The sequence below is a fragment of the Poecile atricapillus genome, chromosome 14, assembly GCF_030490865.1.
Source record: "Poecile atricapillus isolate bPoeAtr1 chromosome 14, bPoeAtr1.hap1, whole genome shotgun sequence".
In the NCBI taxonomy this organism is placed as follows: domain Eukaryota; kingdom Metazoa; phylum Chordata; class Aves; order Passeriformes; family Paridae; genus Poecile; species Poecile atricapillus.
Genome location: NC_081262.1, coordinates 16,690,764 through 16,703,092, shown reverse-complemented (window position 1 = coordinate 16,703,092; position 12,329 = coordinate 16,690,764). Strand labels below are relative to the sequence as shown.

Sequence of the window (12,329 nt, the reverse complement as noted above, 5' to 3'; positions counted from 1 at the left end):
GGCACCCCCAGATCCTGCCATGGGCTCTTCCCTCCGACAGTCAGGGTGAGCCCCATAGCACAAGGCTCTCCTGAGCCTTTGCTCATGAAGCACTGACTCACCTCCACGATGCACAGGAACAGGTGTAGTGGTACATACTGCAGATTTACACAGAATATACCAAATCTGAAGCAGTGACATTCTCTCTTTCCTCTAGAGCAAGGTCTTAGTTCAGCAGGAATTCAGCAGGAGTTCAGCTTTTAACATAGTGACACCAGTCCCAACTGTACTGGGAGCTAATGTCACTTTAGAATTATACTGGGGTCACCCATACATTCAACAAATTTACAAAATACCATACCTGTACTGGGCTTGAAAGAGTTCCTGCACAAAAGTGCTACTGATGGGAAAGGCTGGGCCCTCAAGCAGCACATCATCCTCCAGTGGTGGCTAAAAGAGAGGAACAAAGCCTTGAGGCACACCCAGGTGTGGGGGCTGCACCAAGCAAGTGACTCCAGTACACCAAACTTTGCCTTCCTCAGCCAAAACTACTGGAAAAATGCCACAAGCATTTTTAATTACCAAGCACACTCTGCTCCAAGGGGTGGGCATGCAGGAAGGGGAGGTGGGCATGCAGGAAGGCGAGGTGGGCATGCAGGAAGGCGAGGTGGGCATGCAGCAAGGCGAGGTGGGCATGCAGCAAGGCGAGGTGGGCATGCAGCAAGGCGAGGTGGGCATGCAGGAAGGCAAGGTGGGCATGCAGCAAGGCGAGGTGGGCATGCAGCAAGGCGAGGTGGGCTTGCAGGAAGGCGAGGTGGGCTTGCAGGAAGGCGAGGTGGGCATGCAGGAAGGCGAGGTGGGCCAGGCAGCTCAGGAAGGGCACGGGGGCTCACACCTGGTAACACCTCCTGGCTATTGCAGAGCCTCTCAAACACAACTGCCTCAGGGAGCACTTGCCAGGGATTATCAGAACAGCTGGTTACACTCCCAGAGCAGAAACAAACATTACTTTAACCCAAGCTTTTGTTCCATCTGAGCTACTGAAGTTAAGAAGCCAATGGGGAGAACTGCTTTAAAAGGAAAGCCTGTGTGCAAAGTTAGACACCCACACTGTCTCCCAGCAGAATCCCTTACCTTGAGTGAAGGCATGCCACCGGAATTCACCACATTGTTCAAATCCTCGTGGACTCTGTCGAGGAGCCACAGCAGGAACTCCTGGGCATCGTGCTGGGCATTCCCACGGTACTGCATCGCGTTCTTGGACACGATGTTCTGCAGAGAGAAGAGACATTGCAATAACAGCTAATGCAGACCCGAGGCCATGCCATCACACCTACCCCTGCCCTCATGAAATCTTCTGTTTGTTCAAGCTGAAGCAAAACAAGAGTTTAGTCTCCTAATGCCCACACACTCTGTCTTTCTCATTGCAGCTTTGGTGAGGTCACACATTTCCCAAAAGCTTGATGCAGGTGTTCAGTGCTAATCTAGGTCTCCAATTCCAGGACATCTAAACCACAGATGCTTCTTCAGCCTGATCGTTGTCAAGCAGGTAGAGAAAAACTATTTCCCATCAGCACTCTGTCAAGCACAGGAGTAGTACAGGTCAACATGGAACTTCTTCCACTGGGTAGCAAGAATCCCCTACACATAACTTGCTCATCCTAAACACTATCTTCTACCACCATCCCAGCCAGGGAGCTGCAGCTTCCCCTGCACACAAGGAGCCACTGTTTGCAGAGCAGCCAGTGCAGGAGCAGCAGCAGCCCATGCTGTGCTGCACCGACATGCCTGGCACACCTGCACAGAGAAACCCTGCTCACACAGGACTGACCCACTGAGAGCATCCCAAGAGAGACAGGGGCACAAGCAAAGCCCAGACAGCACCTGCAGGGCAGGAATGGGTGGGAAGGCTGCAAAGCCTGGGCCCAGCAGGCTGCACATGCACCTCGTGCCAGAGCTCCTCCATTTCTCTAATCAGACTTTGCAACAGATTTGAGAAATGAGGTTGGGTTGCTCGCTTTATCCCTCTGAAAATGGGGTCACCAGGGAGGGGGGTGGTGATGAAAGAGTCAGGAAAGGACTGACAAACATATACTCTCTCTGCTCTATAATCTGTCCACCTGTCTCAAGGCTGCAAAATAATGGAAAACAGAAATAATCTGCTCTCATTACATATGTGCAGCCCTTCTGACAGCAGATTTACTGCCCTTGCTGTGCAGGGACCAGCACCCTCCCACATAAAATCTGTGCACTCAGCTTGAACCATGGGAGCGGTCCCCAGCCAACACCCTGTGCCACACTGGTGTGACCCCAGCATCTCTGCTTGGTGTCCAATGCAACCTCAGCTTGGGATGCTGCTGCAAATCTTTTTATGGGGGAGTGAAATTTGAAGCAGTCTGTGGGTACTTGAAGATTAATGGAGACCAAAGAGCCTTCTCTACTCCTAGTTCTTGTTAAGCAAAGCAAAATCCACTAGCAGAAATAAAATGATAAAATAATCCATAAAATGTATCCAAAAAAGTCTCTTCAGGTACCAGCCTGATACTTCTTGCCCTCCTTCAGCAGAAAGGTGAGCTGAATGCACCCAGACAACGATGCAGGGAAGAATGTAAGGGCATATATGTGGAGACTTGTTTTGTAAACATTAACTTTGTTCAAATAAACCTACACTGAACATTAAATTCAGCTTTTAAATTACTGCATCAAGTTTCAAACTGAAAATCAATCACTAATACATGAAGCAGAGATTGTAGTCCAGTCTTTAGTGGTTATCTCACTACCTCTGTCCAGAAGAGTTACATGCTCCTACAGTAACACACCTGAGTTTTAACAGCTGTACCCATCCTTCCCAGCCACTGTGGCCAGCTCAGTGCCAAGGGATGATGTCCCTTACTCCCCCCAACAGCACTGCAGGTCACAACAAAGCCAAGCTCATTCTTCTCAGTGAGTTGACCAGAGAGGACCAAGGGACAGAAGAGCTGAGACACCAGCCATGTCCCCAGCAGTGACAGCCCCTCTGTGCCACGACACGAGCAGGTGTGATGGGAGCAGGCCTGCACTGACCCTCTCCCATCAGCCAGAGCCAGTGGCCTTATCTGGTGTCCTCTGTCCCAGCCAGCTCAGCCAACAGGCACTGCCACTGCACTTCAAGGGCCTGTCTAGACACAGGGGACGATAAAAGGCTCTTGACATTGCTGGGAGGAAGCAAATCCAGTGTTTCAAGTGAAAAGTGGACATGGAGGGGCTCTGTGCAGAAACATAAAGACTTTGGGAATCCAGGCTAGTACTTGTTACTGCCTCTTCCCCAGAGGCACATCACTCCAGTCAGCCCAGAGCCTCCCAGGCTCTTACTGATGTGTGTCTCTGGTGATGCAGTGGCCCACAGAGAGCAGCCAGTCTGTACCAATCCCAGCACAGTGAAGCCATGGATGCACAGCAGCCACGTGCCTTGCTCTGTATCTGTGTCACTGCTCGGCTCAGAAGCACCTCCATAATTGCTCTGGTTCTCTCAACACTCTTGCAGCCTGAGTGGACTAAGGATAAACAGCTGCCTGTGGAGACACATCATAAGATGTTGGAAGTGATTCAGGAAACACTACAAAATATCAGATGCAACTTCCTCACAAGAGGCTCTGCTAAACAAACACTCCAGCACCAGCAGCATGTTCGTGGTGTCACTCACGCTTCCTGCCAGCGCTGCCACGGGTGAGGCCACGGCTGCTTAAACCCCAGAGGCTGCTGCTCCAGGGAATGCTGTGTGCTCTCCTCCCAGCCCCTTCCCTGTTCCAGGGGGCTGTGGCAGCAACCCCAGCCATGCAGCGTGTGGAGGGGAACAATGGACACACAACCAGAACAGCCAGCGCTGAGGAGCATGATTAAATCTGAGACAGAGGTGCTGACTCAAATAAACAATTTAACAATTGAGACAAGTGCCAGGAACTCCTGAAGTGCAGCCCCTCAAGCCTGATGGGTCAGCACCACACAGAGCCCAGCACACCTCCCTGGTGGGCTGAGGGCAGCATGGGGAGGTTCTCACAGCCCTTGGCAATAGGCAGGGCTGTACAGCAGCCAGGGGTCCCCACAGCCCTGGGCTATGGATGGGAGACTGCAGCCTCTCAGCAGCCAGACTGGCCATTCCTCAACAGCTCCAGGAACATTGGACAGGCAAAGTAGACAAACAAGCAGTAACCTCATCACAGAGCACTGACCACCCAGCACCTCTCCATATTTACTTTCTAAGTCTGCCCTTCCAGCCCAGCAGAAGGTTTCTTTGCCCTTGCCAGAACCCTAAACTTTCACTCCTCTTTTGCTCATCACTTAAAACACCTCATTCTGCTTGCCCTGCAGTAAAGCAACAGCAACTGTAACTGGATTCAGATACAGAGTTAAGAAGCAAATGCTTTAAAAACACAAAACCACCACATTTACCAACCCCCAAGAGCCGTTAATCCTCTGCCCCTAATCTGGTTCTCCTGTAAGTAGGGTTGGCACATCTGACCAGCTTGCATCCAGCACCACAGGGTATTAAGAATGACTCCAGAACAATTCTGGTGCAGCTGTTTGAGCTATGAGGCACCAGGAGTGGGCATGGACCCTGATGCAGCCTCCCAACACCTTCCCTGAGAGCCTGGCAGGAGGTGGCTGGATCCTCCTTTCCACCAGATGTGCTTGCAGTGGTGCACAGACAGCCTGAATGAAGTGGCTCTATCCAAAAAGATGAAAAGAGGAAAATCAAAATTTCCTATCAATCCCACTTACATACCCCTAATGCAAGCACCCTGCAACTATATCAGTCCCTGCCTGTCCATAAAGCAGATTCACAGCAAAGACATATTATTATTTTTACCAGCTACTGAAAGTTCAATAATAATTCATCTACTGCTCCAAAAAGATGCAATAAATAGATCGAAACAGAGCTGAACTACTGGCCTTTTCTTTGCTGCTATTATTGTTCCAGATCACAAAGACAACTAGAGGAAAAAATGCCAGTCTGCTATTTTCCAGTGTGGCCCTGCTAGGAAGCAAGTCTGGAAGGATTTTGCACGTCAACAGATAAAGTCAGCTCATTAGAGATCTGACCCAATGACACACATTGGGCACAGGAGAGAAAGGCTATTCTTCATCTTCTGTTGAACAGTTATACTCAACCATGTTATTTCTCCTTTTTAAGCCCACAAGCAGAGTTTTGTGTTTGAGCAGGTTCTACAGCAGACAAACGTGTACCTGAATTACTCTCTCTGCTCACACACAGACAGTACCTTCCCCTCTCTGGAGATGCTCTTTTCTGAGGAGAGTGGTTCAGGCCTTGGGGATGAGGAAGGGAACTCCTCCATCCAGGGGCAGAAGAGATTGCTGTGGACTTGGCCTTACCACAGGCACCAAACAGGGACAAGGGAGCTTTGATGACAGGAGGTCTTTCACAGCAGCCAGGGCAGGACAAAACACTCCTCCCTCGCCCTGTGGGCATCCAGAGGCACCAGGGCTCTTGAGGCAGCACCCCATGGGACATGGCAGCTCCATGGGCAGCCACAGTCCTGCTCTGTGCAATGCACAAGGGAATAAGCACAGCCCTTATGAGAATACTTGAGGAAGCAAAGCCAGGAGGAGCACTACAGGGAGCAGCACAGCAGCACCAGAGGGATTCTGCAGCACATTCAAGCCCAGACAAGAAGCATCACCACACCAGCCCCTGCCTAACACCTCTCATGCCAGCAGCTACTCTCACCCCTCCAGGCTGAAGCCTATTAATCCTCATTAAGCACCTTCCTTCATCACATAAGGAGAGAGTGGAGTTTGTCCCGCTGATGCTGGCCAGGGCTGCTGTGTGTGCAGACACAGCAGTGGGTGTAGGTGCTGCATTCCCCAGTGGCACGCTCCTCTCCACCCTGCCCACCAGGACAGGTCTTGCTGCCTGAAGGTACCGCCAGGAGTCGGTGCTGGCTGCGGGAGAATTCACCCTTTGGAGAGCAGAAATCCCATACTGTTCAGCAAGAACTTGTTTTCCTGCTACACTAGTAGAGCAACTGGTGGGATTCAAAGGAATAAGGGATGGAGGAGCAGGAGAATGGCACAAATGTGAAGCAGTTCAGTAAAGGACTACCAGTAAATGCTGGCACAGAGGACAGATGTGAAGGCTGGGCTCGGCAGCCCAAGGAGCTCCAGCTGCACACCTGCACCTCTCCTGCTCTCTCCAGGCTTTGCTCCAGGTCCCAGGCTGGACACAGAAACTGAGACAGGGGGATCCCATCATTACCGCTCTGAGAAGCCTCCTCTTGCACTTTAGAACAATCATTCACTTCAGTGACACAACCACATGCAAACAAGTTCATTAAGCAGTGCTTTGCTGAAATGGCAGGAAGAATGGGTTCACTCCAATCAAGTGTGGCCATGCACAAAGCACAGAGCAACACAGATCCAATTAGGCTGCCTGGGAACACGCATCCCCCTCACTGCTTCCACGGGCTGCCAGGCACGACACAGTTCTCATACTTTCACCATGTGTCATTTTGCACAAGCAGCATGGAAATAAGAACCTGGAAGCTCAGAAGACAGAAAACACATTTTGGCAGTGATGTACATCTGCCCTTCCAGCCTCACAGAGGGTGCTGCCAACCTCCAGGGCCACCTGGCAGTAGAGCAGCAGAGCTGTTCCACACCAAGGCCTCCTCTCCTGCCTTGCCCAACCCTCTGCTCTGGAGAGGAGCACCCAGAGCACACTTCTGCTCCCCCTCTAGCAGAACCCCCTCAGCAAACCACATCCGACCCCTGAACTCTGTGGCTCAGCCTCTGCTCCCCAGCCTTGTGCTGTACTCACTCAGATCAAAGCTTGAAGCATAACACAGAAATGCCCAGAAAGCATTTGGATTTCACAGGCAAGTTAGATGCCGCCTTAAGGCAGATCTGCTGCAGGAAACCCCTCCCAGGGGGTTTAGGAGTATGTGTGCAGAAAGTGAGTAAAGCAATTGTAAGGAAAAATAGGCAAGAAAATAAGCAACGTGCAACAATGGACTTACATCTTATTGATAATGAACATTAAAAAAAAAAAAAGTGTAAAGTAGCAAGACTGCCAGGCCTTTGTGATCCCAGTGAACCACATTTCCATGATGTCAAGAACCATCACAAAAATGATGTAGAAAATTGGTAGCTTGCTTTTTGTTTCAAAGTGTGTCTATTTCAATTCCCAAAGCAGCCTTAGGGCAAGCCTCCTCAGTATGACACTACCAGTGGAAGGACTTGGAGTTCAACATCCCACATTACCTAACCCACTGAAAGCCTCATTAGACCAACACAGAAACTGAAACACCAGGAACCAAGAGCCAAGGGACAAGGAGGGAAGGGTGAAGGGTCTCACATTTATTCCTTCATGTCCCTTTCTTCCATCCCTCTGTGCAGAGGCAGGACAGTTTGCTCTCTGTGGAAATATTTTAGGAATAGGCAGTTGACCATCTCCAGAATAAAATAACCGATCCTGTGCTAGGCAGAGAGCAAGACAATTAAATACAATCCAGGAGATCACATCTGACACATCACTGGCCCCATTAGCAAGGCACAAGGGCTCTGGTGAGCAGAAGGGCCTGGGGCTGACAGCTCTGAGAGCAGGACCGAAGGCTCCTGACACCCACACTGCCCCAGCAGCCCCTGCTGAGATCCCCTCTCACTGCAGCTTCAACAGGGGACAAAGATCTGACCATGCCAACGCTTCCAGGAGCTCCTTCAGAACTCAGGAGCTAGTGATTAAATCCCAACACAGTAGTGAAGTGCCCAACACAGCTGGCAGATTTTGCCCCAAAATGAGATATTTGCACCAAATGAATTCCATAAACACCTTGAAACGAGCTTCAAAGAGCTACTTGGAAATCTCACACCAAGATTTAAAAATAAATAAATAAATAATTAAAAATAAATAAATGAAAAAGGAAGCAGCACTTTTAACGTGGCACAATAGTCCCTGCCTTACGAATAGGGATTCATTCTGGTTTCAGATCCAATTCTGACAATCCAACCCAACTGAGTTATGGGGACTGTGCTGTATTTGCTGAACATGCCGCAGGTCACAGCCAAGGCCATCTTCTTGTAGGACAAGAAATGCAATCCCAGCTCTGGTGTGCAAAGGGTCATGCTAAACATTGGCATGCTTCAGTGTATGACTGCCTTAGAGCCTCAAAGAAAGTCTCAAAACAGAAAGAGCCTCATCATTCACAGAAGACCCACACTCCACAGAAGGCAGATTTCCATAAGAACATGATTTCATAATTAGTTAAAATCAAAATTCTTCTTGCTGACGACCCCCACCATCACCTCTGAGTGCTGCAGACCGATTCCCAGTACAATGGGCACTCTGTCCTCCCTGACACTCCCAGGAACTTTGCAGGCAGGACGGACAGCTCCCTGCAAAAAAACAAGCCCAAAGCCGGGCTTATACAATAGATGTTTGTCACCATTGTCACACCATCACAAAGGGGAAAGAGGAAGCACAAGCTGCAATATTGGCCCCTGTTATGAAAGCAGCAGCTTTGTTTGGGCAGGAAAACAAAACCCACCGAGCAATCGGAAGAGAAGGATTGTTAAAGCAAACAGCAAAGGAGCACAGGACCAACGGGAAAGTCATCCTCAGCAGAGAAACCCAGCAAGTACCAGCTCTGCCATGGTGCTCCTCTTCTGCTCCCCAGGAAGGGCTGCCCAGGCTCCCAGCCCAGGATCCAAACGCTTCTGCTTCCACCTCTCAGTCCAGTCCTTATGGACCTTTTCCTACTACCTCAGCCTTCTACAGCCCTGCTTTCCCCTGCTCTGTCAGCTCTCTGCCAGGCTCTCCCCTCAACCTGCAACTACAAGATGAACCATTTATCACAAACCAGTGGTTTGAACGGCATTTTCCTTGGTTTTAGCAGCTACATCATCCAGAGACCCATGACATGGGTTGTTACCTGAAGACAACTTAAAAAGAGAGGAAATACTACCAAGGAAAACCAGCTGAGGGTAAAAAGCATTCCAAAAATCATCCCTTAAAAGGCCCCTGTCCACAAGAACTCTAAGACATGCTCCCTTGAAAATAATTTCCTCTCTTCCAAGACAGAAGCCTACAGATATAAGAATGAGCAAGAAAATAAGTATTATCCTTTATCCTAAAGTACATTTAGCACCTGCAGAGAAGTATTTAGGAATTAGGAAGTGCCTTTGCCCAGTTACATTTGGTGCCAAAAAAGGAAAAATAGCAAGAAAACCTACACATGGATTTGAAAGCATGCTGAAGAAAGAACCTTTTACCTATCAAATAAATATTACTATCAGTGTATAGTCAGTGGCTATCACAGTTGGAGGGAAAGCCTGAAATTACTCTGTGAAAACACTTTACACCCTTAAAAACAATGACATCAAGGCAGATCAGGAATGTTTCACCCTTTAAGCAGAACAAGCTGGGGGGATGTTTTCCTTGTTTTGGGGAGAAGCAGCAGTTTCCAGAATGAAAACGTTGGTTTTTGCCTTTCTCCTATCTAAGGCCATTGTTTACATTTGTAAATGAACTGTGCAAATCTGCTGCTGAGAAAAAGTTTAATTAAGAACTGAATTTAATAACAGGCTCAGGCGACTTAACTGTCTTTAGAAGCATTAATTTCATATTAGAAGTAATTGACCTCTATAAGGGAACAGCACTTGACACAATGACACAGTCCTGCAGCAGGACCCAGGCTGCTGGCACTGTGCAGCGCTGAACTGGATCAACTGGGACCAGATCCCTCCAGCAAGAGGCTTTTTAAAACCTCCAGGGACCTGGCAGGTAGGAGATGGATGGGCTCCAGCTCCATCCACAAGCAGAACATCACTCGCTTACCGTCAGTGATGTCTGCAAACAGCAAAGTTCTACTATCAGCTCCCGCAGAACATGGCCTTAATTTAATCCCTGGCCCTGATGCTCTTCCTCCTGCTGTCACTCGTATCCCAGCCCTGCTCCCACAGCCTGTGTGAAAGCAGAGCCTGGCCTAGAAAGAGAGCTGCTCCTCCTTCTATCAGTTCCACTGTCAGAAGACAATCCTGCTTTCACAACCTTTCTTCCTGCTATTACTCAGGAGAAATCCACTATTCCTTCTCCTGCCACACCACCTCAGGAGCAGTGACAGGTCAAGGTGAGTGCCCCAGGGTGCTGCCAAGACCACACTCACCAAGTGATCGGCTTTCCCAGCACTCTGCCATCAAAACCTCTCCTGAAAAGACCTGAGCCACGCGTGGTCCTTGTGGCAGGCATCCGGGGAGAAGGCAGGCGCCTTCACTGGGAGACAAACAGCCAGGGTCTCCAGGGAATATCCCTGGAGGGGATATATGTGGGACAGGTGGGCACACCTGCCTCAAAAGGCACAGCAGAAGCAAAGGGAAGAGGTCCTGGCCATGCAACCATCCAAATGACTGGGGGTGCAAAAGGCCACTGCCACCTCAGAGGACCCTCTAGGACATGCCACCATCCAGCAGGCACCAAAGGAGAGCTGACTCTGGGACCCATTCTCCACCTGCTGTGCACCCCAGCTGAACCACAGGCAGAGAGACCAAGACTGTCAATGATGTTCTCGCTGTGTTCTCATGCATTTGAACACCTCCTCTGCAAGTCACTCTGCAAGAAAAATTCCCCTATAATTTCCCCTAAGTGTCTCTAAATTCATGGTGTGGAAGCTACCACGCACCCTCTGATTTTCTCACACAGCCAAAGAGTCCTCTGTGCCAGGAATAATACTTCTCCCTATTCCAAGAGGCAAAGTAGGCCTAGGAGCACTTTTAAAACAGTTGTGCCTGATTTCATCCAAAGCCATGCAGGGTGTTTTTAAGCCACAGCACAAGGACCAAACCCTCTGCTCCAACAGCTCCTGGGGCAGGCATGAGGCTCAGGAAGGGCACGGGCTGTCGGACGGAACCGCAGCATGAGCCAAACATGAGCAAGTCCAGGCAAGAGAGTCTAAGCAGCTACTCCTGAAACACACTCCCCAAATCAGCCCAGACTCACAAGTTCTTGGTTAGTAGACTACAGTGCACAGCCTTCAACATCCTCCTTCCATGCATGCTCACAACTCCCAAACAACAGTTAGTTGCAACTTCCCTAATGGCAGCACAGTAGAGGAATGAAACATTAAAATGGGTATTTTTAACCATAAAAACCATCCAGAGGCATCAGCCAACATCAAACACCGTGAGCGAAGAGTACAGAGGCAGCACCTGTCCCATCCCCAGGGTGCTGCCGTGGGTGTCCAACGCTGTCACTTGACCAGAGTCTGCTGCTCTGGGAGGATGCTGGCAGCAGGCAGAGCACTCCAGATCTACTGGCACGCAGCTGGCAAGGCCAGACGCTTCTTCCCACCGCGTGGGAGCTCGGACCAGCAGCAAGATACCCACCAAAGCTGGCGAGCAGGGCAGCGTGCGGTGCCCGTGTGCTGGTGACACTTTGTGTCACGTCTGGACCTGCGGTGAGCGCCGAGCCCCGCACCGCGGGCACCGGCCCCGCAGAGCCGCTGCCAGCGGCCTTGGCTCGCTCCTCCCGCCCGGACGGGACGAGGCCCCCGCTCACCTTGAAGTCGCGGCTGTGCTGCGGGGTGTACTCGAGCGTCCAGAGCGCCCGCACCAGCTGCGCCAGCTGCTCCGTGACCTCGCCGGGCGCGGGCGGCGGCCCGTCGGCGGGGGGCGGCCCGCCGCGGAACTGCTCCAGCGCCAGGAACTCGGCGAAGAGCTCGGTGTTGCTGAGGCACTGCAGGATGGCGTTCATGAAGCAGGTGTTGCCGTGGTTGCGGAGCCCCGCCACGCCGGGCACGGCCTCGGAGCTGCCGGCGGGGCGCGGCGGGGGCTCGGGGCTGCGCGGCGGGCCCGGCGGGAAGCAGCTGCCCAGGCCGCCCGTGGCCTGCGGCGGGGGCAGGCGCGGGGCGAGCGCGCCGCGGGGCTCAGGCTCGCTGCTGTAGTGCGAGAGCGTGGAGAGGGTCTTCAGCACGCGGCTCATGAACCCGCCGAGCGACCGCCCGGACGGGGCTGCGGCAGGGGAGGCGGTCGGGGCCGAACCCGCGCCGCCGCCCGCCGCGCGCCCGCGGAAGAGCCGCTTGCTGAAGGAGCGCTTCTCCTTGGCGCTGCCGGCCGGCCCGGGGCCGCTCACCCGCGACATGGCGGCGCGGCGCAGCGCGCATCCCCGCCCGGCGCTCGGCCCGCTCAGCCCGCGCGGCGCTCGGCCCGGAGCTCAGCCCGGAGCTCAGCCCGGCGGCCGCCGCATCCCGCCGGGCCGGGTCGGGCCGCGGCTCCGCCGCCTCACGGCGCCGCCATGCAGCGGGCGGGGCGGGGCGCGCCGCCACGTGACCGCGCCGCCACCTTGGCGACGGGCAGACGCTGCC

At 52.1% G+C, this 12,329-nt stretch overlaps 1 protein-coding gene across 14 annotated transcripts in view; it reads right to left on the bottom strand.

Moving 5' to 3' along the window:
- Positions 1-12,279, bottom strand: part of USP31 (ubiquitin specific peptidase 31) — a 47,807-nt gene extending 35,528 nt beyond the window's left edge. For 11 of the 14 annotated variants that reach the window (XR_009278749.1, XR_009278745.1, XR_009278741.1 and 8 more), the window contains exons 1-3: positions 11,525-12,278; positions 1,114-1,251; positions 341-429 (exon numbers count right to left, since the gene is read on the bottom strand). Coding sequence is in view for 2 of the 14 variants with exons in the window: in XM_058849403.1 (XP_058705386.1) it covers positions 341-429; positions 1,114-1,251; positions 11,525-12,106 (809 nt within the window). In the remaining 12 variants the exon portion in view is untranslated. Of the gene's footprint in view, positions 1-340; positions 430-1,113; positions 1,252-11,524 lie in introns of all 14 variants that reach the window. The other 3 variants (XR_009278747.1, XR_009278748.1, XM_058849405.1) reach the window with 1 other exon arrangement.
- Between the last annotated feature and the right edge of the window lie 50 nt (positions 12,280-12,329).